Source organism: Perognathus longimembris, chromosome 6 (genome assembly GCF_023159225.1).
Source record: "Perognathus longimembris pacificus isolate PPM17 chromosome 6, ASM2315922v1, whole genome shotgun sequence".
Classification (NCBI taxonomy): Eukaryota; Metazoa; Chordata; class Mammalia; order Rodentia; family Heteromyidae; genus Perognathus; species Perognathus longimembris.
The window spans coordinates 59,341,671-59,368,455 of NC_063166.1; the positions used below are offsets into that span (position 1 = coordinate 59,341,671).

At 42.6% G+C, this 26,785-nt stretch overlaps 2 protein-coding genes across 3 annotated transcripts in view; one reads left to right on the forward strand and one right to left on the reverse strand.

Moving 5' to 3' along the window:
* Jag1 (jagged canonical Notch ligand 1) overlaps nucleotides 1–11,529 on the forward strand; it is a 38,723-nt gene extending 27,194 nt beyond the window's left edge. For both annotated transcript variants that reach the window (XM_048348796.1, XM_048348797.1), the window contains 13 exons: nucleotides 585–749; nucleotides 1,237–1,350; nucleotides 1,870–1,983; nucleotides 2,071–2,184; nucleotides 2,329–2,445; nucleotides 3,668–3,695; nucleotides 4,164–4,249; nucleotides 5,563–5,676; nucleotides 6,326–6,435; nucleotides 6,540–6,773; nucleotides 6,948–7,079; nucleotides 7,250–7,400; nucleotides 8,220–11,529. In XM_048348796.1, coding sequence (XP_048204753.1) covers nucleotides 585–749; nucleotides 1,237–1,350; nucleotides 1,870–1,983; nucleotides 2,071–2,184; nucleotides 2,329–2,445; nucleotides 3,668–3,695; nucleotides 4,164–4,249; nucleotides 5,563–5,676; nucleotides 6,326–6,435; nucleotides 6,540–6,773; nucleotides 6,948–7,079; nucleotides 7,250–7,400; nucleotides 8,220–8,677 — 1,937 coding nt within the window. In that variant the 3' untranslated portion in view covers nucleotides 8,678–11,529. The remainder of the gene's footprint in view (nucleotides 1–584; nucleotides 750–1,236; nucleotides 1,351–1,869; nucleotides 1,984–2,070; nucleotides 2,185–2,328; nucleotides 2,446–3,667; nucleotides 3,696–4,163; nucleotides 4,250–5,562; nucleotides 5,677–6,325; nucleotides 6,436–6,539; nucleotides 6,774–6,947; nucleotides 7,080–7,249; nucleotides 7,401–8,219) is intronic.
* A 12,733-nt stretch (nucleotides 11,530–24,262) lies between these two features.
* LOC125353258 (SLX4 interacting protein) overlaps nucleotides 24,263–26,785 on the reverse strand; it is a 69,524-nt gene continuing 67,001 nt past the window's right edge. Inside the window, 7 exon segments of the mRNA XM_048348799.1 lie at nucleotides 24,263–24,512; nucleotides 24,515–24,619; nucleotides 24,622–24,794; nucleotides 24,796–24,846; nucleotides 24,848–25,032; nucleotides 25,035–25,065; nucleotides 26,385–26,482. Coding sequence (XP_048204756.1) covers nucleotides 24,385–24,512; nucleotides 24,515–24,619; nucleotides 24,622–24,794; nucleotides 24,796–24,846; nucleotides 24,848–25,032; nucleotides 25,035–25,065; nucleotides 26,385–26,482 — 771 coding nt within the window. The 3' untranslated portion in view covers nucleotides 24,263–24,384.

A 26,785-nucleotide genomic window follows, 5' to 3' on the forward strand; every position in this document is an offset into this window, starting at 1 on the left:
TTACAGTAGCCACAGGCCCCACGCAGTGTCATTGGGCATTTAGATTGTCACCAAGTGCAATGACATTCATGTACTGTTAGTTCATTTAAACATGGCCACATGTGGCTCATGCCTGTTATTTGGGGCAGCATAACCTTAAAGTTTCTGTAAGTTTCTCCTGCAGCCTTGCTTTATTAAGATTAAGGTGGAAGTCGAGCAGGCCCTTTTGCGTTAGTGAGCACTTAACAAATGAGGTAGATATTAAGAGGGATGAAAGAGGCTTAAGAAAGTCTTTAAAATGAGATTGGGGGAGAATGATAGGGGTGAGGATGATCAAGATGCAGTGTGTTCATAAGTTGACATGTTGGAATTGAAACCTTAGTACAACTACTATATTAAAAATAAAAATATAAACTATGGGATCGCCCAGCTGGAGTCTTAAACTTGGCCTATCATAGTTGGTGTGCCCAACGGAGCCTTGGTTCTCCAAGGTGTCTCAATGTCTTACCCTCTTTAGCGAAGGGTGTCCCTCTCCTGTAAGGCAGGCCCTTGACACTATGCATGTGGCTCTTTTGCTGGGATCTGATTCAAAGCCTGTATTCCAGTGATTGACAGCTGTACTGTGGCCATGGCTTCCAATGACACGCCAGAAGGGGTGCGGTATATCTCCTCCAACGTCTGTGGTCCCCACGGCAAATGCAAGAGCCAGTCGGGAGGCAAATTCACCTGTGACTGTAACAAAGGCTTCACAGGAACATACTGCCATGAAAGTAAGACTCTCATCCGGGGAAAGAGTGTGGCACTCCCTGCTCCTGTCACTGCTCAGCTTAGGGAACATTTGAGTTGGAATTACTTTCATCAGAAACTTGAGGAGATCCATTCCTAATCCCAAATCATGACATTTGGGATCTGGGAACTGAGGTTGTATTCCATTGACCAGATCATCTAGATGCTTCTGAGCCTCCAGTCAATAATGTATGGGTACCTAACTACTTCCAGTAGTTCCTTGTCTGTAGACGTTTTCTTCCCCAGGCTCACCAAATAACTGTGTGGGGTCATTGAATAAAACTGGGGGGGCGGGCACTGTCAGGAAACTTTGGCTTGATAAGCCATCTGTCAGGACAATGTCCTGTGGAGAGTAGATTTTGAGGTACTGGGTACATTTCTTAGGAGGCAGCCAGGAAAACCACAAGACAATGCTTTGCTTGGGGAGGAGGCTTCCTTGCTCTTCAGTTCTCATTTTTTTTCTTTTTCTAGATATTAATGATTGCGAGAGCAATCCCTGTAAAAATGGTGGCACTTGCATTGATGGTGTCAACTCGTACAAGTGTATCTGCAGTGATGGCTGGGAGGGGGCCTACTGTGAAACCAGTGAGTTCCTGAGGCTTTCGGGGATGGACGGTCCTGGGAGAGGGGGGCGGGGGAGAGTCAAGAATCTCACTTTCCTGGGTGCGGGGAGAGCCTTTCTTTGGAATAGAAATCTCTGGAAGTAATGCCCTAGCAGTCTCTGTAATAAGACCTCATTGCTCATGTTCTTTTAGCACTTACTGAGACTAAGGGGAGATTACCTTAGGAGCTATAGGATGAGATTGGTAGTTAAGATGACATCCCCACTTATAAATAGACTTCCTTTTTTAATATCTGTCTATCTTGATTAGAACTGTCATGGGAATACCTGAGGACCTGCATGCCACTTACTTAATGTGTAGTGACCCAATTGGAAGCCCATTTATTCCTTCAAAAGGGGCAGTTGTGTTTAGGTCGTGGGAGCACTCGTTGGCTGTCAGGACACACGTGGTAGAAAGCAGGGGTTAGAAATAGCCCTAAGGAAGCTTTGCTCCTGTGTATGGTCTGGGGATCTTCAGCTAGTGTCTCTTTTTCTGGTTCTAGATATTAATGACTGCAGCCAGAACCCCTGCCACAATGGGGGCACATGTCGTGACCTGGTTAACGACTTCTACTGTGACTGTAAAAATGGATGGAAAGGAAAGACTTGCCACTCTCGTAAGTGTTCACTGCCTGGGTCCTTGGCTCTGTCTCCTGTGAGAAGGGGGGCGTGCTGAGGCTCAGCATGAGATTTTCTTCCTCCAGGTGACAGCCAGTGTGATGAGGCCACGTGCAACAATGGCGGCACCTGCTATGACGAAGGGGATGCATTTAAGTGCATGTGTCCTGGAGGCTGGGAAGGAACAACCTGTAACATAGGTAATTCTCCTCCCCAAGTGGGATCGGCAGGGGGTATAGCCACCAAAGTATCTCTGCTTATGGTCATTTCCCTGAATCTAACTCACCTTCCTCTAGCCTACCAGATCCTCAGGGAGGGTGGTCTTCTCTGTTCTTGTCTTGTAGCCAGAAACAGTAGCTGCCTGCCCAATCCCTGCCATAATGGGGGAACCTGTGTGGTCAACGGCGAGTCCTTCACGTGTGTCTGCAAAGATGGCTGGGAGGGGCCCATCTGCACTCAGAGTGAGTGTCTTCCCCCCTGAACTCTCTCAGGGCTGCTAGAGCAGATCCTCATGTCCTTGGGGATTTGCAATCGAAACCAGAAACCAGAAGCAGCACTGTTTGATGTCTGCTTTTATATCACCTGGGTCTGTATTAATGACTTGATGGGATGCAGTCCTGACCTGGGCATGAGAAAAATCTCCGATGAGATAAGTGGAGACAGATGGCGTCTCCCTTCCCAGCTCTGGGTCTGACCAGCAGCCTTACTCCTCCCATTCTCACCCCCAGCCTCCTCAGTCCCCTACCAGGGCCTCTTCCTGTGTACATGTGTCCCACAGCAAATGAAACCGAGTGTGGTATGGGCCTGGTTCCAATTTAGCAGAGGTTTTATGTGTGTTTGGCTGGTGCTGTGACTTTATCATATGGGTATTAGGAAACAAGGGGTGATTTTTATATTTTAATATGTTTTTAAACTTCATTTTATTGTCAAGGTGGTGGACAGAGGGGTTACAGTTACATAGGTAGGGTAGCAAGTACTTTTCTTGTTGAATATTGTTACCCCCTCCCTCATTTTTCTCTCACTTTCTCCTCCCCCTAACCTCCCATCCCATGTTATAAAGCTATTTTCCAACATATTTTCTTGTGAATATCACTGTTGCTTTAGTTCACCCTTTGTCCTTTATCTCACCATTTTGTTGTTCTCCTTCCCTAATTCAGACAAACATATATACAGTATACAGGATACTAAAATAACTTCACAGGGCTAGGGATATGGCCTAGTGGCAAGAGTGCTTGCCTTGTATACATGAAGCCCTGGGTTCAATTCCCCAGCACCACATATACAGAAAACGGCCAGAAGTGGCACTGTGGCTCAAGTGGCAGAGTGCTAGCCTTGAGCAAAAAAAAAAAAAAACCAACAAAAAACCAGGGACAGTGCTCAAGCCCTGAGTCCAAGCCCCAGGACTGGCAAAAATAAAGAGAGCCTAACAATAAAAAAAAGAAAACAAGAAATAACTTCACATAGTACATTAAAACAACATCAAAGAGAAACCTCTTGTTTCCCTATCTTGGAGTTCATTTCACTTAGCATCATCTTACATGGTCATAGGCACATAGCTATTGTGTTCTCTTCTAGAACTACCCTAGTCATGGTTTTCCTCATTTGTAATAAGTTGTAATTTTCACTAAGGGCTAAGATCCCTTTTCCCGTGTCGAAGATCTCACGGTTGTCTTTTCTTTGCAGATACCAATGACTGCAGCCCTCATCCTTGGTAAGTTTGGCAGCCTTTTGAGCTCTTACATGTCCGCTGTAATGTGCATGGGAATCTCCTGGGATTGTGTTTAAAATGTAGATTCTGATTCAAGAGGTCTGGGGTGGGGCTCTACTTTTCTAACAAGCTCCCAGGCGATGCCCATCTTGGTGCTGTGTGGACCACACTTTAATTAGCCAGGTTGTGTCTTCATTTAGAGCAGCAATTCTCAACCTTGGCTGCACACAGAAATTGCCTGGGGAGCATTTAAAAGTCCCGATACCTGGGTTGCAACTGAGACCTTGGAAATTAGATTCTCTGCGGGTGAAGCCCAGGCATCAGTATTTTTGGGGTGGTCCATGCAGTGGTGAATGTGGCCAAAGATGAAAGCCACATGACAGTAATTGGCATGACTTGGTGGGAAGGATGGGTAGCTGGGCTTGTGGATTGGGAAGTTAGTAACTGAGGTGGTCTTCACTTTCTTCTTAGTTACAATAGTGGCACCTGTGTGGATGGAGACAACTGGTACCGATGCGAGTGTGCCCCGGGTTTTGCTGGGCCTGACTGCAGAATAAGTAAGGACTGCCCCATCTAGTTTTCCCAGTTGCTCTACTCCCCTGGTTCCATTCTTCAGCTTGTGAATTTTTCATCTTTACAAACAAATCAGGCACTGGTGGCTCGTGCCTATAATCTTAGTAACTCAGGAAGCTCGGCTCCAAGCCAGCCCAAGCAGGAAGGTCTGTTTGCCCACTCTTACCCCCAAATAAGCACCAAAAAGCTGGAAGTGGGGTTGTGGCTTAAGTGGGAGAGCATTAGCCTTGAGCAAAAAAGCTAAAGGGCAGTTCCCAGACCCTGAGTCAAGTCCTCCAGTACTGGCAAAAAAAGGAAAAAAAAAAAAAAGCCATAGTCAAAATTAAGTAATCTCCTGCCTCTGGCTGGGATTAAAGTGCCCCTGGATGGTTCCTCCCAGGTACTTTCCAGTAATTCCTAGGGTAGCACAGCTGCCTTGTTCTTGGGGACAGTGCCAGCCCCAGAATCTGATGAGTAAGCTATGCTGAAGCCCTGAGGAAAGTGTGTGCTTTTCCTCATGACTAACATGAAATTGTGTGTAAGTGAATGCTGGTCGAGTGACACTGGGGTAGGAACAAGCTAATGCCAGTGAAGGGGCTGGGACTGTGCTTTCATAGACCCGTCTGTGATGGATTGGATCAGGCCCTAGAGACATGACTAAAAGAAAAGTAGGAGGTAGACAATCTAGTGTTTCAGGAAGCTGAAAGTTTATTCTTCATTGTGAGGTTTCTCCTTTTATTTATTTTAAAATACTGTACAATATAGGTGATAAGAATACTTGTATTGTTTTTGTCCCCAAATTCCCAACTCAGGGATTGACTTCAGCCCTTATACCTATGTTTATACCTTATGCTTCTAGGATGGGGGTTGGCAAGCACCCTACTGGGGGCCACATCTGGCCTGCTACCTGGGTTTATAAATAGGGTTCTGTAGGCACAGAGCCACATTCATTTGTCACTTGTCTGTGTGACTACTTTTACAATACCACCACCAGAGCCCAGTAGTTGTGATAGACACGATGGACCCTGAAGTCTACAATATTTACTCTGGCCTTTTTTCAGGAAAAGGTTGCTGGTCTTCCTCTAAATTGTATTGTTAGAGACAGAGGAACTTGAGTAAAAATGGCTGCCCACAAAAATGGTTCTCAGCTGTTAAAAGTTAGAATACTGGTAAACTTTGGAGGGTCAGTGACTGATGAGTATTTTGGGAGATTCGTGCTTTGTGCCTTCACTTGGTGAACTTCCACTCATGTAAACTGCTCGTACTCACGATTTGAATGCTTTGCTATGTCTGTAAAACCTTTGCTCATTTCTTTCAGACATCAATGAATGCCAGTCTTCACCTTGTGCCTTTGGAGCAACCTGTGTGGATGAGATCAACGGCTACCGGTGTATCTGCCCCCCGGGGCACAGTGGTACCAGGTGCCAAGAAGGTATGTATGCCAGGCCCTGGGTGCCTATATGTCTTTTTAGTTTTTGAAACAAGGGCCTCATTTTGTAGCTCAGACTGGCCTTGAACTTGTGTAATTCTCTGCCTTGGTCATTCCAGTGCTAAACAATGGCTTCTGCTCCCACACCCAGCCCCGTGTGTCTTCAGGACCATCAGGCCTCCTAGACACTGGGTGGCTACTTGCAAGTGGGCCCTGTGCTCAGGGAGGGATGCACAGTGCAAGTTAATAGAGAAAGGGACCTTTCCATAGTCAGCTGTTAAACACTAATGCTAGGTAACAAACCATCCTCGAGCCCAGTGGCTTGCCAGCAGCCTTTGTTTTTGTTGCTTGTGGGTGGAGTGATTGTGCACGTGGACCCACAGGCGACACGTGGCAGGCACAAAGAGGTCGAGGTCCTCCCTAAAAGCCTGATGAGAGGGTTTCTCAGGTCACCCCTAACACTATCAACCAAAGCAAGTCACATAGGCAAGTGAGGAGTCGGGGGGGGGGGGGGGAGTACCCTGCCTGCCTCATGTCACATGGCAAAGGACATGGGTGTAACCACTTCATAACAGGGAGGAAGCAAAGTGTTAAGAACCATAATCCCTTTGGTGGAAGGAGAAACTCCTACTCAGGCTTCTCCACCTCTCAGTTTCAGGGAGACCTTGCATCACCATGGGGAGTGTGATCCCCGACGGGGCCAAGTGGGACGACGACTGTAACACCTGCCAGTGCTTGAATGGACGCATCGCCTGCTCCAAGGTAGGGTGTGAGGGCTGCTGTGGTTCTCATGTGTCCTGCAAGCACGGGGTGGGGGGGGGGGGTTGTTCCTGCTAAGCCCCCAGCTCCTGTTGTCCTCTCTTCAGGTCTGGTGTGGCCCTCGGCCTTGCCTACTCCACAAAGGGCACAGCGAATGCCCCAGCGGGCAGAACTGCATCCCCATCCTGGATGACCAGTGCTTCGTCCGGCCCTGCACAGGAGTGGGCGAGTGTCGGTCTTCCAGTCTCCAACCGGTGAAGACCAAGTGCACTTCCGACTCGTATTATCAGGACAATTGTGCAAACATTACATTCACCTTTAACAAAGAGATGATGGCGCCGGTAGGTAGCACTTTCTGCTTGTCTGGAAAGGGGTGGTACAAACCTACAATCTACTTCTTTTTACCCTAATTACAGAGCAAAACAAAGCTTAAACTTAGGCAGTTTGTGAACATCAACCCTTTCATTCTTTCATTGTCATCTACGTGTGGATTTAAAAAAAAATTTTTGTTTTAGGGTCTCACCACAGAGCATATTTGCAGTGAACTGAGGAATCTGAATATTTTGAAGAATGTTTCTGCTGAATATTCCATCTACATAGCTTGTGAACCTTCCCCTTCAGCAAACAACGAGATACATGTAGCCATTGTGAGTATAAGACCTGTTCACACCTAACTTGGATTGTAAGGGGAATAAACATAGTTAGCAAGGATCCAAATGGAGCAGATACATAGACAATAAAGCATTATACATGAGCGCTGTCATCATTTTGGAGCTGTGTCTCCCTTAGTCAAATCTGACAATTTTGCTTTTTCTAGTCTGCTGAAGATATACGGGATGATGGAAACCCTATCAAGGAAATCACCGACAAAATAATAGACCTCGTTAGCAAGCGTGAAGGAAACAGCTCGCTTATAGCTGCTGTTGCAGAAGTGAGAGTTGAGCGACGGCCTCTGAAGAACAGAACAGGTAGGTGCCTAGTGGGAAGAGTTAGTTCCTTTTTATGATGACTGTCAAGTTGATTTCCTACCACCACCCATTAAAGCCACCAGGTGCATTACTTGACAGTGCCCTCTGCCTCTGAGCAAACTCAGGCCAGCCTACCTGCCTAAGAGCACTTGGCTGCTTGGGGACAGTCACCCACTTGATCTTTCTTCCCTACCAACAAGCTATGTGTTCTCTCCTGCAGACTCCTCTGCAGAGCTGGTACTGTTTAGATCCATGTCAGGCTCTAGGGTAGAATGCCACTGAGCCTGATGTTGTGCAAAGACTACCTTGGCCTTTGCGTATCATGGTATAGCCCATCCTGAACACTGTGCAGCCCTGGGTTGCTAGATTTGTTTGATAAGCCATCAGGATATCCAGACTCATTGTTAGCAAGATGAGAAAGGGACATATCGGTAGGGAATCCAGGCTGTCCATACTTGGATCAGATTCTGGAAAGTAGCCTCCATTGTGAGCTGCCTGAACAGTCAGCATCCTCTGGACTCCACCAGAAACTGCTCTCTTGCTGTATAGAGTCAGACTCTAGGAGCTGCCTGCTGGCCTACCTGGTCTCTGGGGGCCAAAGTGTCAAGCTCTCCAGAGGCCCCGCTCCCAGTACTTGCTTTATCAAGCTGTGAATTGACAAGATGCAGTTGTGACGAGCGATTTGTTCCCATGGTACCCTTCTGAGGGACTAAGGACTGGAGAAGCAGCATTGGTATTTTTTTTCCCCTGTGGCAGTGGCTTTTTTTTTTTCCTTTTAAGTGGGGAGTAGAGATAATTGGTTCCATGCCTACCTTGCAGATTTCCTGGTTCCTTTGCTGAGCTCTGTCTTAACAGTGGCTTGGGTCTGTTGCTTGGTGACGGCATTCTACTGGTGCATGCGGAAGCGGCGGAAGCCAAGCAGTCACACACACTCGGCCTCTGAAGACAACACCACCAACAACGTGCGAGAACAGCTGAACCAGATCAAAAACCCCATTGAGAAGCATGGAGCTAACACGGTCCCCATCAAGGATTATGAGAACAAAAACTCCAAAATGTCTAAAATCAGGACACACAACTCTGAAGTTGAGGAGGATGACATGGATAAACATCAGCAGAAAGCCCGGTTTGCCAAACAGCCAGTATACACACTGGTAGACAGAGAGGAGAAGCCCCCCAATGGCACCCCGACAAAACACCCAAACTGGACAAATAAACAGGACAACAGAGACTTGGAAAGTGCCCAAAGCTTGAACCGGATGGAGTACATTGTATAGCAGACAGTGGTGGGTACTGCTCCTGCTAGGTAGAGTCTGACAGTCCTGAGGGCATTCGGGGCTTGTTTTCTTTAGACTGTTGTCATATTTGAGTCTGAGGCTGTTGTTGACTTAGAATCCCTGTGTTAATTTAAGTTTCGACAAGCTGGCTTACACTGGCAATGGTAGTTTCTGTGGTTGGCTGGGAACTCAAGAGCTGCACCTCACAGCTATGCAAAAACGAGGCGAACGCGGCCTGATGCACTGGTGTTTGTTCCCTGCAGCTGACATGTGGAGAACTGGGCTCCCGGGACCCTGCCCAGACCCTAGGCCTCGAGCTTCCACTTCTGCCAGATGTCCTAATGGTGATGCAGTCTTAGGAGCATAGTTTTATTTATATTTATTGACTCTTGAGTTGTTTTTGTATATTGGTTTTATGATGACGTACAAGTAGTTCTGTATTTGAAAAGTGCCTTTGCAGCTCAGAACCACAGCAACTATCACAAATGAGTTTATTATTTATTTTTTTTATTGTATTTTTGTTGTTGGGGGAGGGGGGCTTTGATGTCAGCAGTTGCTGGTAAAATGAAGAATTTAAAGAGGAAAAATGTGTCAAAAAGTAGAATTTTGTATAATGTAAATAATTCTTTTTTTATTAATCACTGTGTATATTTGATTTATTAACTTAATAATCAAGAGCCTTAAAAACATCATTCCTTTTTATTTATATGTATGTGTTTAGAATTGAAGGTTTTGATAGCATTGTAAACGTATGGCTTTATTTTTTTGAACTTTTCTCATTACGTGTTGCCTATAAGTCAAAATTTAAGGTGTTTGAAAATAGTTTTATTTTAAAAGGATAGGGTGGGCTTTTGTGCCTGGGAATACTGATGGATTTTTTTTTTTTTGTACGACGTCAGATGTTAAAACACCTATATAGATAGCATCACTTTACGTTTTAAGGACTGACTGAGGCAGTTTGAGAATTAGTCTAGAACAGGTTCTTTTTTTTTTTTTTTCCTTCCTGCTTTAGACTTGAAAAGAGACAGGCAGGTTATGTGCTACAGAGCAGTTCAAGGGAACAAGATGGGCTATGACTAAATGTAGCCAAGATGTGAGTGGTTGAATATCATTAAAAATATCAAAATTGTGTGGAGTTGGAAGCACACCAATCTTACTTTGTAAATTCTGATTTCTTTTCACCATTCATATGTAATACTGAACCACTTGTAGATTTGATTTTTTTTTTGTTATCTACTGCATTTAGGGAGTATTCTAATAAGCTAGTTGAATACTTGAACCATAAAATGTCCAGTAAGATCACTGTTTAGATTTACTATAGAGTACACTGCCTGCCTTAAGTGAGGAAATCAAAGTACTATTACCAAGTTGAAGATGAAAAAGGCTTATGAAACAGAGTCATCTTGTTGGTTCACCAGTGAGACCGTGAAGATAACTTTGTATTGTTTCCTTAGTGTTATTTGAACATAAAAAATGCATCTTTGATGTGTTGTTCCTGGCAATAAGTTTTGAAAAGTAATATTTATTAAATTTTTTTGTATGAAAACACAGAAGAGTGTGGCCTCTTGTGAGCTGACATAGTTCTCCAGGTTTGGCTGTGATCTGTGCAGGTAATCAATCGAGTAGGGCAGGCAGTGCCTGATGGGGCACAGGTGAGGTACTGAAAGGTTCTCCAACCACAAAACTCAGCCGAGGTTGTCAACCTTGAGGCTGCTGTGAGGCAGGAGCTGTGATAGCCACGTGGTCCTTGTTATTCAACAGCAAGTGTGCATATTCCTGAATAAACACCACTGGAACAATGGCTTGTATTATGGAGGTGACTTGTTTGGGAGCACCTGCGGGAAAAGCCCATTGAATTCAAGGGCTTTTATATACTTTGGCATTGGTGTTGGGGATGAAGACAACATTAATGAATGGTTTTTCTTTTTGTCCCTCTTGGTGATTTAGATTAATAGTGATGTTCTGATGTTTTATAGACCATATCCTTGTGGCTTACTTGTGGGGATGGTCTCCCTGTTGTGAGTTAGTCCCTGGGCCAATGATGAGATCTGAGTGGGGCTACTTACCAATGGGGTGCTGGGTGTCTTGACCTCCTATGAGGTTCCATCCAGGGTGGGCTGTTCCTTATACAGGACAAAAGTTCAGCCATTCTGTCTGGCTGTTGGTGACCAGAAGACAAACATGGCTTGGAGGAGGGCAGTATTGTGGCATGGGGGCAGCTTTGCCTCTGGCTTCTCTACAGCAAGGGATGAGTCATGGTGACAGGCATATGGATAGCTTCCCACATCCTTACGGAGTCCCCAGGACTTCCCTGCTGCTGGTTTAGAAAGCCAGGGCTTACCCTTCTCAGACCGCCTTTCAGCGCTCCACCCCCTTCTGGATTTCACAGTACAACTCCAACTTGTGCAGACAAACTGAATGGTGGACAAGCATGCTTTGGGAAACGTTTCTAGATGGGCAACTGTTTCAAAATGGATGATGGGCTCTAAATGTTTCTGGCTCCTTGTGCATGAGCAGAGGGCATCATGGGATTCAAAGATCAGTGACAGCCCTGAGAGCTGCCAACAGTATGTTTTGGCCCATTGAGGAGGTATTCTGAAGAACCCGGATAGCAATGTGTATAGATTCTCATGACATCTCCCTGCTTTAGTGTTGAAATACTTTGTCATTAATCCCTGCTGGTGGGCAACTGGCTTCTGCCAAAGGGAGAAGCACAATCCCCAAAGCTTGCAGACTGTAGTTTAGCAGCACTTGATTCAAGTACCATTCTGAAGCAATACCTTGTTCTGGTGGTTTATAAACTTGGATTCTGTAGGAATTCCTTGGGTAGCTGCCAAACAATTTTGTGCCAAGAAAAAAAGTTTAACGAGCCTCTGCAATTCTTCATTCCAGGAGGGAATGATCTTGAGATTATGGTGTTGTCTGAATGAGCCTTCGGTCCCAGATACTCTTAGTGGGAGAGCAGAGAAAGGGCTCCTTTGGGATCAAGATTGTGAAGAGAAGAGGAAGCAAGCAATGGAACCCTGGTTATACTGCGGTAGGGGAGTGGAAAGGAGAGGACTTGGTGCCTTTGCCACTTCCAGGAATTGTTTTCAACCCTTTTTAAAGGGACCCTGGAAGAGACCTTTCAGTCCAGAAATCTGGCTAGCTAGACTCCTAGTAGAAATAAAGCCATAAACCTAGGATATTAACCAGGAAGCTAGATTAGGATGCCCTGGGGTTCAAGACTTACACAGTGCAGAATTAGAAAGGACATATTTTGACTAAAAGCTAAGTGAGCCTGGAGTGATCAGAAGCATGACTTCAAAGTGGAATTTCCTTAAATGGAGAACCCCAGGCCCAGCCTAGGGTCTGGGAATCTGCATTTTCAACAAGTGCTCCCAACCACATCTTCCTTCTCAGCTTATGGACAGTAAAATTTGACAACAACCCTGCTAAAGTACTAAAGTACAATCTCTCCATTAATTATAATGTTTTCCCTCCTTGTTAAACTGAATTAAATAGCCTGGAAGCCTGTGTGTTGCTAAATTGCCACCTGACATCATTTTTAAGTAAAATAATTACACTGCCCCTTGAGCAAGTTGTGGTCTAAGCGCTTCATCTTTATTAGTTGATCTGAGGGGTCAGTGAGTCAAAATTAACTTAGTAATATTTCTTGAGTAGCGAAGAGCCAAAAGAATCAGTGTGGGTTTCCTAACATGTCTAAATGGTTTACACTTGCATATCTCAAAGCATGCAACTGTGTAGCTAAAAACTAGCTGGCTTCAAAGGAAAAAAAAAAAGGCCCATAAGCCAAGGGTTTGAACTTGGGCCGGCAATACTCTACCACTTCCGTTTCAACTGTGGGTCTCTCTTGCTTCTACTGGGAATGAGAAACAGGACTTCAGAGGTTCCTGGTCTGGGAAGACAGCACATGGGTTATGGGAAGCCTCCTTCTGCTAATGTGTATTTATACTTTGTAAGCTCTGATTCATCCAAGCATTGGAATAGAAATCTGCTTCCTGAGGTTCTGTTTTTAAATAGTTTGCAAAAACAATTATTTTTCTTAACCTTTTTTTCCCCCCACCCCACAAGCAGCTAACCATCCCAGCTCAGTCTATGTCAGGCTCCAACAATGCCAACAAACAGCTTGGTTATCTGAGGCAGAAGAGGGCCCCAAGGCAGTTCTTTAGGGTTCTGGCCTCAGAAGTCTTAAAAACAAAGTTTAGAAATCATTAGGGCAATCGTATTGCATCACTTGCAAATTCATGAGATATTTCTGAGCATATTAAAAGTAACGAATTGTCCTTTGTGAACTGTCTTCCAATGGCTGTGCTGAGCGAGCCTAGGGTAGAGGGTGAGGCTTCCAGGGCTGTGAAGATACTGTTGCCTGGCAGCTCTGGATTGAACACCTGCAGATCGTGTCAAAAGGGCGCGGCTTGCTTCCTTTGGACATTCATTCTCCCCAGATTACTTGCTCTTGCATGCTGGGCACAACCTTCCTGGCATACAGTATGTTTCTTTCAAGTCCAAGGCAGCTTTTACGAGTCTCAAATTATGTATCATTATGCACAGGTCCAGTATTAACCTGTGATACACAAGTCAGTATTAGCCTAGAGTAAAGGCTGTTAAATCCAGTAAGAATGTTAAATGGAAGTCTGCCCAATCCCCTTGTCAGCCCACTCCCTACAAATATTCAAACCAGGGCACCCAAGAGTTGAATCATTCACAGCAAATGTATGTACCAGCTTTGTAGTAACAGCTTTGTTTTAAAGAAAAAACTCTCTTGGTAGGGCCAGAGGAGCTCCTCTGTTGATTTCAGAAGGAAACACAAGCTAGCAGATGGCTTCCTAATGATTGCTCAGGCAACCAATTGCATTGATCTCCTCTACTTTGCATGGAAAGAGTGAAAAGCTGCTTTGTTATCTTTGTTGAGATATGTGGGGCTGTAAAGCCTTCATCTTAGACTCACTGAATATTCTAATTCCTCCAAAGATCCAGTTCCTACTATGTCCAGAAGGAGGAACAGGACTACAGAGGTTTGGAGGTTTGCATACACAGTTAACAACCAGGACTAGAACTTAAGGCTCCTGCTTCTTGGGGCTGCCATTTTTTTTTCCCCCAAGCCTCATCTGAGAATTTGACAGGTTTAAGTGAGGAACTTGCCTTGGGTGTGGTTTGCAGAGGTAACACATTGGGGGATCAGGGCTAAGAAAAAAACAATGCAAAGGCTCAAAGGGAAGCTATAGAAAGGGCAGCAAGACATTGTCACCCGTCTGAGCTCCTTTTGCCTAGAAAGGGGCATGTTTATAAATTTGAGCAGTAGGTGTTTTCTGAAATCAAAGGCAGATGAAGCCATTTCTTTGTAGGTTGTTCCTTTGTTCTTGGGAAGTTTCCAATTTCCTTTTTAGATTCTGCTTCAGAGAATTAGATATGAATCACAGGAAAGGGGTTCAGACAGCCCCCTTAGGTCCTCCTCCCGCATTTACACACACACACACACACACACACACACACACACACACACACACACACACACTCTCTCTCTCTCTCTCCCCTTTATAGGGGTTTTTATAATCGCAGTGCTATCTAAGGGGCTGAGACCTAGTTACAAGGGCTCTATCTAGTATTGGGCAATCGCAGGCTGTCTCACATTCCCTGACCATGTTTCTTTCAGATTATCACAAGAAAAATCACCTGAGCACTTAAAAAATACAACCTAAACTTACTTAACTTTAAGAATGTACCAAAAGTCACCATGTCTAGTGTCCATCTCAGACACATTTGGGAATTCTAACACTTGTATGTAGCAATGCCTCCTTTCTCCAGCCCCTGCCACCCAAGGCTATTCCCTTTTTTCCCCACCCAGTGCTGATGGATTAGTAACAATCCTACAAGTCATCTTTAGACCTGTTTGTCATGCCAGGGTAGGTCAGAACTATGCAGAAGTTTCCAGTGGTGCTGAGGCACCCACTCTGAATGGCTTGGAGAAGCCCCATCCAACAGAAAGTAATATAAACCCTATAAGATGTCAAAAATCTAACACCCTCAAGGGTCTCCTTCTGGCTTTATGGTGATGCTTTATTTTTAGAAGTCTGTTTCAGAGAATTCAAGGCACAGAGCACAAGGAAGATCACACATGTGAAACAGCATATAGGTCTGCATAAAATTAAGGGAGTCAAACCTTAGCACAATCTTGGGCTTTCTGCACATCCATGTCCCGTATTCCTATGCTTCCTGTGAGTTCTCAGTGGGACAGTGCTGGCTGTAATGTAGTTACAAAAGAGGTCCTGAATATTTCTTTGAGTGCTCTAACTTCACAAAGGACCTGACTATTGTTGCTTTACTGTTACTTTCACCTTCTTGGTATGCAAAAGCCAGGCCAATGTGCTGGCTGGTCAAGGGCATGCACTTTGGAGCCAGACTTCCTTGATTCCAATCACAGCTCTTCCTTCCCAATTCCTGGTTTAGAATTTTCTCTCACTGTAGTCTAACAACATAGTTACTGGGCTGTGGGTTTGGGCAAGTTTCCAAAATTCTTTTGCACCTCAGTTTCTTCATCTGTTAAACTGACAATGTACCATTGTTAGTATTCATATAGGAACAAGAGAGTATATGGCTATCAGCACTGCAGTTTGAAGCCAGCCCAGGCAGAAAAGTCTGTGAGACTCTTATCTCCAATTAACCACTCAAAAGGTTGGAGTGGAGCAGTGGCTCAAGTGGTAGAATGCTAGCCTTAAGCAAAAAATCGCAGGAACACCACTTAAGGCTGTGAACTTAAGCCCCAGGACCAGCACATGCACACACACAAAAATTCAGCTAGATTCCAGTTGACAGTCCCCTTTTCACCTTTAAACTGAGTCTAGTCGCCATCAGAATTGTAGATGGCCCCTAAGGACTCCTAGCCCCTCACTGCTCCATCAACTACTTCAAGTACTACAGTGAAGGAATTTTGCAGTTGTAAAGTCCTAGATAAATACATTTTCAGGTAAGGAAGGCTGATCTAGCCATAGATTTTTCTTTTCTCTTCTTCTTCTTTTTTTTTTTTTTTTTTAATAAAGCAGAGTATTCTCTCTGGTCACAAAGGGAGAAGCCACAAGATTCAAAGTATGGAAGAGATTCAAGAAAATAGAGAGTCCATGTAGCAAGGACCTGGGGAAATGGCTTTTGGGAAATTCCTGGCCAACAGCTAACAGGACATGGGTACTAGTTATGCAGCTGCAAGGAAGTGAATTCTGTTAACACAAGGGAACTCAAAAGCAGATCTTTCTCTAGTTGGACCTCCAGAGGATGAAACATGGGGCTTCTCAGCCCTATGACACTGGCCACTGGGCCCAGCTAAAAGGTGTCATAATCTGTAAGATAATACATTTGTGCACTCACTAAGTTTATAGTAAATTGTTACATGGTGATAGCAAATGAAAACAGGCTTCTTACAAAAGAAATTATACTAAGCTATGGTAACACATTAGATTCTCCAGTTGTGATTCTACAAATTGTCGGCTTTTTCCCTTGATCAATTCAATGCCTGCTTCCAGTGTAGCAGAAAGAAAAACTCATTCAAGACAAGAAAGAACTACAGGATGGCAAAAAAAAAAGAAAAAAGTTTAGTGCCCAATTAAATTCCACACAAGTGTGTGGTCTGGAAGTACAGATCATTGTCTATAGCCTGAAAATAATGAGGATTAGAACAGTTTTTTCCTCTCTATCCCCCCAAGCACTGTTTTATAAAAACAGTGCCAAGTGAGGTAAGCTGAAGTACCTGACCTTAGAAGACTCCAAGCATAATCTTAAACCACTTTTATATCCTTATGAAAGGATGGGATGATATTCTGGTCTTTTTTCTTTCTCTTCCTTCCCCTTCCCATTCTGCTGCTTGTCTCCTTTTTCTTACACTCTGTATTGGTTTTAGGGTATGAACTCAAGACCTAAGTTTAGCTCTGTCCCTAATCTTTTAGCTCAAGGCTAGAGCTCTATCACTTAAAGCACAGCTCCATTTCTGGATTTTGGTGGTGAACTGGAGGTAAGTGTCTCATGGATTTTCCTGCTCAGGCCGACTCTGAACTGAGATCCTGAGATCTCAGCCTACTGAGTAGCTATGATTATAGGTGTGAGCTACCAAGCACCCTGCTGACTCTGGTTTTCAGTGGTTTCTGGTTTCCTCTGGTAGGAAAAAGCTCCCATGGGGAAAGGGGGCATCACAAAATGTCTTTCTTAAATGCCCCGTTTCCCCATGGGAGCTTTTTCCTACTGGAGGTTCCCTTCATGGCTGTCAGCTCTGCATGGTGGTTATTTCTTCTGGAATAAGTAGGAGCTAGTGTCAAGTGCAACTTTTACCTCCTTTTCTTCCAGGATTGCCCTCATAGATGATTAGCTGACCTAGATAGACATTCATATCTGCTGGCAGAAAAGTGAAGTTTTCTCTCAAGTCCAGCCAGCTTTCCTAAAATATTATTGGGACCTGGAATTAGACCTGACAACTGCACAAAACAAAAGCCAAAATCATTTTTTACCACGAGTGTTCACGACATAAGATCTGATAAACCAGTTGTGAAAAATACTACCTTCAAGGGTAAGCACTGCCGATGTATTGCAGAAAATTCCTAGATGGATGGAAAAGGATTTAAGATTTAACTAGATTTTAGATGAGATGCTATTTTAACTAGATGGTCTTTCTTTCTTTCTCTCTCTTTCCCTCCTTCCTTCTTTGCTTCCTTCTTTCTTTTTCTTACTTTCATCAAAACAACCCTCCCAAACAGCAGCACAGATCCCTTGCAACCTGTGCACAGAGAGCTCTTGCTCCCTTTGAGAAATGTTTTCGGGTGCATTTTTCAGGCATTTTTACTACAAGCTACTTGAGAAAGTTTTTCCAGATGCCTGTGGCTCTGCTCAAGAAATCACTGCATTGAGCAAAATGACACTGGGAAAAGGTACACACACACACTTGAAGGAGAATATACAAACAAAATCATGTTGCTATTTTACAAACCTCCTGCGTCCTTACAGGAAGCTCTTTCTAGGCTCCTCCTTCTGGGATATGTCCCAAACACCCAGCCCAGTCTCCCACATCCTGGCTGGAGGTTGCTCTGATTTACCATTCCACCTTCTCACTCTGACAAGAGTAATGGATAAGCTGGTACAAACCCTCCCAGGCAGCAACAGTGTTTGGGAAACAGCTCTCTGTGTTCTTCTCACCAGTCAAGCATGCTAAGAAGGAACTGAAAACAGCCCTAAGAGCCACTGGGCCTACACAAATTCCCATTCAATCTATCACCTGTCTTCATTGGTGCAGGGTCTGCCAATCTGTCCATAGTTCTAGGGGCAGGTAGAGAAAGGGGTATGAGGCAGTGAGTGGAAAAAAACTGTGTGTGTGTTAAGCACAGAGACAGCACTAGTAAGGGTAGAGCAGGCGAGAGGGCGTGGGAGACTGGGAACTCTTTTATAAAGTCTCTCCTGCCCTTAAGCAAGTCAAACTCCCTGCTGAGGACTTGCTTTTTCTTCCTCCCTTTAGAGTCTTATGTGCTGAAGTGACCTCTCTCTAGGCAGAGGTCATCACTCTGCTCACCCTGACACACTCTGCCTTCTGGGGTTTGATCACTTTGAGCCTGAGAAATCTTCAGCTCAGTTTCTAAGAGAAAAGTTGTAGTAAATGTCATGCAGAATCGTGTCTTTTCTTTGAAATATTTTACACATGTATACACAAATACACACATTATGATAAAAATCTTTTGGGAACTGTGCAGACAGCAAAAGACAAACAAAGGAACTGTACATCATTGTAGAGCCTCTCTCATAGCCTACTTCTCTCCCCCAAAATAAACCAGGCTGGGTAATGAATGAGGTTTAAAGAAATGTAACTGAACTTAAAATACAAGGTCAGTATCTCATCCTAGGTAATCCTTTGGAGGATGAGAAACTCTTCTGATTTTCCCACAGGGTTATTTCAGATACGCTTTCTGAGCCAAACTATTTAAAAAGCATTCATTCTTCCAAAGTTGTGCCAAATGCTAACTTGAGACTCAACACGCATTTTCAGAGCCTATTAATGATATTAATGATCATGGATCAAAAGCAAACCCCAGAGCTTTAGATACAAATTTCAGGCAATTATTTAGGTGCTTTAAAAACTCATCTTCCAAAATGAAAGCAACAATTTCTCAAAGTTGGCTAAGACAGAGTGGTGTGTTCAGATGTTTAAGGCCTAAAGCAGCAGAACAAATTTGGAGGGGCCTCAGGAGAAAAGGAAACATATCTTTTTGTATGACTAAAGTGCATGACTAACACCTTGTTCTCCCCGCCCCCAATTTTTTACTCATTTGAGAGTACACTTTCAGAAAGTCCCTCTTCCAATTGCTAATCATTTCTTAGCCAAGCCTCCCTCTTTTCACATCTGCACTTACATGCAGACATACAAACAACATATTTAAAGAAATAGTACCTATGGCATCGCATGACAATATTCAAAGGGATTTAAAATATGAATGTGCAGGCCCAACCTCAGAGAGTCTGACTGAACTAGAAACTATTTATGTAAGTCCAACACGTGGTCAGTGAAGCAAAGCACTTTTTTTTTTGGGGGGGGCTTGAACCCTGGGCCTGGGTGCTGTCCCTAAGCTCTTCAGCTCATGGCTAGTGCTCTACCACTTGAACCACAGAGCCACTTCCAGTATTCTAGTAGTTAACTGTAGATAAGTCCATAGACTTGCCTGTCCGGGCTGGCTTTGTGTTTTTTTGTGTTTTTTTTTTTGCCAGTCCTGGGCTTGGACTCAGGGCCTGAGCAATGTCCCTGGCTTCTTTTTGCTCAAGGCTAGCACTCTGCCACTTGAGCCACAGCACCACTTCTGGCCATTTTCTATATATGTGGTGCTGGGGAATCGAACCCAGGGCTTCATGTACATGAGGCAAGCACTCTTGCCACTAGGCCATATTCCCAGCCCCATGTCCGGGCTGGCTTTGAACTGCGATTCTCAGATCTCAGCTTCCTGAGTAGCTAGGATTACAGGTGTGAGCCACTGGCGCCCAGTGCAGACCATTTTTAAATGGATGAAAGAGTAACACATAGAGTAGTATACCTACCTCAGTGTTCTAAATGCTATGGTGGCACTTGAAATATTAAATAATTTTATTTGAAAGCTGAAAAACCTGAGGCCTGAAAGGTTAGTGATTTCTCCTGAAACATACAAAACAGCCAGGCACCAGTGGCTCATTCCTCTTATCCTAGCTTTCAGGAAGTTAAAATTTGAGGATTGTGGTTCAAAGATAGCTTGGGCAGGAAAGTCCCTGAGACTCTTATCTCTAATTACAACATGAAAAATAAATCCACTTCAGGAATATGGAGATTCTCTACAAATAGTCAAAATCGTGTACTTAGCCTCACCCAAGAGGTCCATTTTAAGGCATAGTTGGGAGAAGTAGGAACAAATTCGTATGGTAAGGATTACTCCAAAATCTTATGGGCCAATTTAATCCTAATGATTTACAATAACCTAGATTTTCTATACCTAAATCTTTTCTTTTTTAGAGAATAAAACTGACCCCAAATTTTCAAACAATGTTCTCTATTTATTCATAAAACAGGTGTATATCCACTAAAGTTCCATCCTCTGAAAATATACAACTGCCAAATTGTCTAGGTAGTTTGAAATAGGACAAGGCAGTGTCAATAGGAGAAAATCTCCTGCAATTATGTCAGTTAGGCTTTCTAACTGTATGGAAGAAAGCTATTCCAGGAGTCTGTTAAATTTATATCTTCAGGCACCTGCTCAAGAAGGCTTAGGGCCAAAGTAAGAACCAATTCTTTGATAAGGAACAATAATGGCAATTATAATGTGAAATGTAATATGTTAATACCAGTTTGCAAATAAAACAACTGAATATAGTTAAATTCAAACCTAGCATTGACTCTCTCTAGATAACTGAGGATAGTCTCATCCATTCAAGTCCCTTCTGTTACACTGCATATTGACACATATTTGTTTCCTGTTCTGTTAAATATATACAGAAACCAAATTAGAGGAAGTTCTCTAGATTTCTGAGCATTTAATTATACCCTGAAGTTGTAATACCAATGATACATATGGGTAGAACTTCTATACTGAGTAATTACCTGAATTAACTTCATTTTACAATGCTCAATTTATTTTGCACTGAGGAACTAAGAAAAACCAGCTTAATTTTTTTTAACTTGCTCGAACATGTTTCAATTCATTAGTGTTTCAATACCAAGAAACAAACTCTTGTCCTGACAAACCAAGCATGGAAATTTCCTCATAAGAAAAAGAAGAAATTAAAATGAGTTCCATATTCAAGTCACAGCATGCTAAGGAGAGAAATTTTGGCTTTCCATTTACTGAAGTTTTGTGGAACTATTATGGAGGTGCCTGCCAAGGAGCTCAAGGAAACTCAGAATGGCGACACTAATCCCAGGCCATTCTCTTGGCCATGGAGGTTTCCTTCCCTTTTGTGCCTGCCCTCATCAAGTTCTTTCTGAAATCAAAGGCCACAGATACACACACAATTTGTGCTACAATCCAAATGTGACACCAAAAAGAAAACAATTATACTATGATCCCATTGTGGCCCCCAAGATAGACTTTAAGATGTTTCATTCAGATAAGCTATAGTCTTCATAAATCAAAACACAGAAAGTTTCTGCAAGTCTTTTGTGGCTATTGGTGGTGCTTAGGACCAGACCCAGGGTCTTATACATACAAAGAAAGCAGTGATTCTACCACTGGTCCAATAATTTTGGTACAGTACTCCCTCCCTTCTCTAAACCAAATTTCCTTTTTTTTTTTTTTAAATTACACACAATAGATCTAGAAATCAGTTAACCTCCAGTGGCAAAGAAAAGGCAATGCATAAGAAAAAAAAATCACATAGACTGTTCCCATTCCTTTCTTGTATGGGGACATTAAATAAAACCTAACTCTCATCTACTTAAATGTCATTTGAAAGCATGTGGCAATGCCTTAGAATCTAAGACATTGAGAGCGGGAGTTAAAAGTTATATCACTAACTGAATTAGATCAGCATCTCTTCCAAGCATCTGAATCACAGTGACTTGAATATAATTTTAATTTAGAGTATTAGGTGGCTGAGGAATTTGTTTCTAATATAAATGTTGGTTGTAAATCATTCTTACACTTTTAGCCAAATTATGAAGATGGCTAAGAATACCAAAAGACTTATTCCCAACAGTGGAGACCCTTTCATAACTCACCCAATAGACAACAAAACCCCACTGGCATCAATTTTCCCCCCTTATACTTCCAAACACCCAAAGAATCAACTAGCTATTTAAACAGCAAGAAGAGATCCAGGGATGTTTCAGACATTTGGAAGGAAAATGCTTAAAGGCAAAACTCCTCAAATGTATGCTACAGTGTGGGGGAGCCCAAGGCAATTCCTATTAAAATCCATGGTACAAGAAGGCTACGAGAAAGATCACTTCTACCTATATCCCAAATGTGCTCTTTTCCTTCTTAGATCATAGTAGTCATTATTTACTCCAACATATCAAACCCTAATGCCAACATTTTTCTTAAAAGAAAATTACAAGTATTGCACTTGACCAATAAGCCTGTGTCAAATAATGAAGCAAAAACTTCTCAATAAATATTGCTAACTCCAATTCAAATTCTCTCTCAGTTCTGGAGTAGACAGTAGCCTTTGGTCTAGAAGGATTATTCTTTATTTTTAAAGACTTTTTAAAGGGAGCTTTTAAAGGAAGCTGTTTCTTGTCTTATAAACTAGGTTATTTGTACCTCCAATGAGATACACTGAGGTCTGATCTTCAGTAAAGAACATATACCCTACACCACTGATCCCTCGAAGAGGGTGGGGTGGGGGGTGGCTATGATGGGCCACAGAAATCAAGTTCTAACATGTTCTCAGGAGATACAAGCTAAGTTGCCTCCACTGGGGTTAGAATTGTGTTGAATTTCTTCCTTGCCTATAAAACCCTCTGATTAGGAATTTCTGAGAATTGGAGAAAAGCTAGGAGGGAAGAGGAAAGGATACCAGTGAAGTTTCTGATGAGGTTGTTGTAGCTGACATCATAGGTAAGCACAAGTTCCCAGGTAGAATTTAGAACACCAAAGAAATAGCGTTCATATTTGCATCCAGGGTTGGTGACTGTGACTGAAGCTCAGGACTTAGAATGGTGCTGTGAAAATGGTTGTTTCTTTATATGTTTCACCCTAGGAAAGGGAAGGACAGAGCCAGGAAAAACAATCAATTATAATGTCTATTTCCATATTCTTTATTTTTGTTGGGCCTTTTCTGAGTTATTCTTCTGCTAATTTAACACTTTAAGTTTCTTTATTTCTTAGGGTAGATGTTACTTTAAAGAACCACTTAATGGTAAGCAGACAAAAGGATATATTGGGCAAGTAGACTTTGAATAATTTAAGATGATATTATGTGAATGATTTAATATTGTATAAATGCCATAATTTGGCAAGAAGAGACTTCACCTAGTACTCAGACTCTAGTCCACCTTCATCTTGATAATCTGGAAATAAAATTCCTATGTATCCATAAGTCAATCATGAATATGGGTTCTTAAGCTATTTCATAAAAGGTATCTTAAATACCTCTCACATAACTAACTGCTTTTCAGAAAGAACTGTGATTTTATTATTGCAGTATTCCATGTGGATAGTGTTCCTATGATTTTTCTGTTTTACCAATGACTTTAGGCTTCTATACAAGCTGTCCAAAATGTCCAGAACATAAGATTCCATCTTCTACTGTACAAGAAAAGTCCAGATTAAACTTCTAAGGTGGCTTCTTAGGTTTTGTTTCTTCCTTGGTGGAATCAAAGAGGAAATCTAAATGGACAACAAAGCCTTCTGAATGGGAAACTGGAAAGTCTGGCCACCAAGTTCCTCTTGGATTTTGGTAACCAAGACCTTGGAGGTGGGACCAAGGCAGGTTACAGAGACACGCAAGAGCAAGCCACTCCTGTATCTAATGCTGGGATGAGTTATCTGTAAACATCCAGCAATTACAGCAAGTATAAGTAATAGCTCCCTAGGTGCTGTGGCTGTCATACTATAGATCCTGGAACAGAGTGACTCATGCATTGAACCCAGGTGCTTTATAAGTTTGAGGGAATCCGGGGTATACAATGCCACATGTGGCCCTGGATGATGAGTTGGAGGAAATGAACATTAGGCTGTCTTCAATTAGTCCAGAGGTTCTCAAGCTTGAGCAAATTCAAGAATCTGAGTTTCTCATTCAGCAGGTGTGCAGTGGAACCTAATCTGTGCATTTCCAACATGTTTCCAGACACTGACATTGGGTCAAGGACTATACAGCCTATTTTCTCATGCTGAGAAGCAAGAGGGCTTATTGAAACCTTAGGACTGAACTGCAGCACCACAAGCACTGCACTTACCTATTCCATCCCGATGTCTGCACAATTATGGGGGGGGGGGGCGGCGAGGGGCAGGGAGGGCAACTGATTTCTTCATGCAATCCTTGTGCAAATGGTCTCCTTTATCATTGAAACAATTTCTGAAGATAGCCATATAGTATGACAGGAAAGTAGCAATATTGTTAGAATAACCATTCAGCCTCCTGAAAATGACAGTATCGAAGTGAAATATAACACATATATAAGCTTTATTTGAAGTGCTCATTGTGTTGATTTCCTTTTAAGTATCAGCAACTATATACACAGCTCTCTTGTCATCACAGATTTGGACATTGTATCTCCAACCTCAATTCTGCCAATTCTTTCATTTCTCTGTTGGGCTGCTTTAGATGGGAGCTAAGCTTTCATTGTTTATGGCTCAGCTGCTGTGGTGTGCTTGCCCTGGGTTATTTTCTTGTAAGATGTCTGGAGAAAATTTTCCAAAACATGCAGGTCTTCTTGGGCCATGGTTTTTGCCAAATTTTGTTCCAGAAGTAACCCCGGATCTGACAACTCTGAAGCTGGTAAAACACTGACAGCTGTGCTTTTTCCACTCGTGTCTCTCTTGGGATGAACTGATCACTTCCAAGAGAAACTCTCTTGCGGTGGTCAGAGTCTTCCACAGGGCCGCGATTCCTGCGACTTTGTGATGTTTTGGCAGTTCCTGGACTTTGCTTTGGACCTGGTGATGCTGACTCACAGCTAGAGACAGGACCCACTCAGAAGTCCTGTCTCTAACTGCTCCCCAGGATGAGGTTTCTGCTGGCTGTTGGGTTGGACGAACATTTTCCAGTTTTGTACAGTGGTTCTCTGCTGTTTTATGTAATCCTTTGTCCCACAGATTCTGACATGGGGTGGAGGAAGGAAGGCTGATGGCAGCCCTTCTGGGTGCCTCTGCAGTCATTGAGTCCCTAGATGTTACCGCAGTCTCTCTTCTGCTCTGTGATTTGCTCACACAATGCTGCCTTTTGTTTTAGTTCTTTTCACACTAAAACAAACAATAACAAAAAAATTGCATGCCGTGAGAAGCTATGATGGCATGGTTTCCTCCGAATCCCCTCACACATTTCTTACACTTGAAAAACAAGCCCTGCTCTCTCCTTGCCTCCCCTACCCCAACAAATATGAAAATACAGACCACAGTGAATGATACAGATTGGATTAAGCAACCACTTTCATATTTTCTATTCTACTAGGATGCATTTTATTTTTTGAACACTGGGTCATCAATGAAATTACAATGGAGTTCACATTTTAGGTGAAATAAATAGATGAATGTATTTCATATGTTTATTTATTATTTATTTCATAGTATGTGGTATTGCCTAAAGTTGATTTTTTTTCTAGTAGTACATGCTTAGATATTTCCAAGTTTAGGTTGTGTATGTGTATGTGTGTTTAAAGCATGCGAATATGCACAATACATTTCTATTTGTGAATAAAGAATAATCTGGAATTTCACTAAGGCTATTTCCAGATATTACTCAGTACAATTACCATTCAGCTAGTGTCAATGTTTGTTTATCAACCATATGGAAGTAGCTCTAGCTATTTAAATAGAAGTTTATGTATCTTAACTTGTTTTGCCTGCCTGCCTGCTTTCCTTCCTGCCTTCCTCCCTTCTTTGTCCCCTTCCCTCCCTCCTTTTAAACTTAAAACTCTTTTTCTACAGGATATATAACTGAAAAGATAACTGTCACTCTAATTGTAAACTCTGAGGAACAGAAACTGCATAGGGAAAATTCAGAGACTGAAGACCTTTTGTAAGAAGTAGATGGTGAATTTTATGAATGGCAAGAACTTTATGAATGGCAAGAAACTTCTTCAGCCACCAAATTAAAAATTACTGAAGTTATGACATTTATTTTGGCTAAGCTTTATTGCAGAAACAAATATATACATACATATTTTCATGTTCTTCCCACTGCTATTGGGGACACAAAGATTATCATAATTATATTGAAGTTAGAATGGGCATCTTAGAAAAGGTATGCATTTTTTGTATCTGTATGTATTCACCTGAAAGTATATGAAACACAAGATCAGCAAGTGCTTTTCATCTTCAAAGACTTATAAGTAATTATTCCTTGCAACATACCTATGAAGCAAGGACTCTACTCCTACTGTCCAGAAAGCAAGAGAAATAGGATAGTGGGAAGGGTAAGTATGAGACTGAGGGCAAGGATCAGTGCCAGGAGTTTTGTGGTTAGTTAGGTTCCATGTACTCTTCTTTAATTCTAGACTTCAGGTGAGCCAGCCATACATGCAAGAAGTCAAAAATTAAAAAAGGAAACCTGCTGGACTTACATTTCTTTCAGAGTATTTCTCTTGCGTTTACCCTGGGAGGAAGAGGACTTGGTACATTCAGCAAAATAATCAGATATTCCATGAAGAACTCTTTCTGTCTGGAATGATAACAAAGATTTAATCAGAAATGAGAGCTGAGCATGAGAGAAAACAATTATAGTCTACAAGTTCAGATATCTAGTTTTATTTAAAAGATCCCAAACCATGGCACTCAGGGCCATGACTGGTATCTCTGTGGTCCAAATGACACACAAATGCAGAATTACTGAGCTAGGCACAGCATATTTACAGGAAGACATGGCACAGTGGTTAATACCCTGATTATCATAAAAATTCCCAATATTTTTCTCTATAAAATATATCCTTTCTCAAGACTATATCAGGCTAAACCTTCTAATATT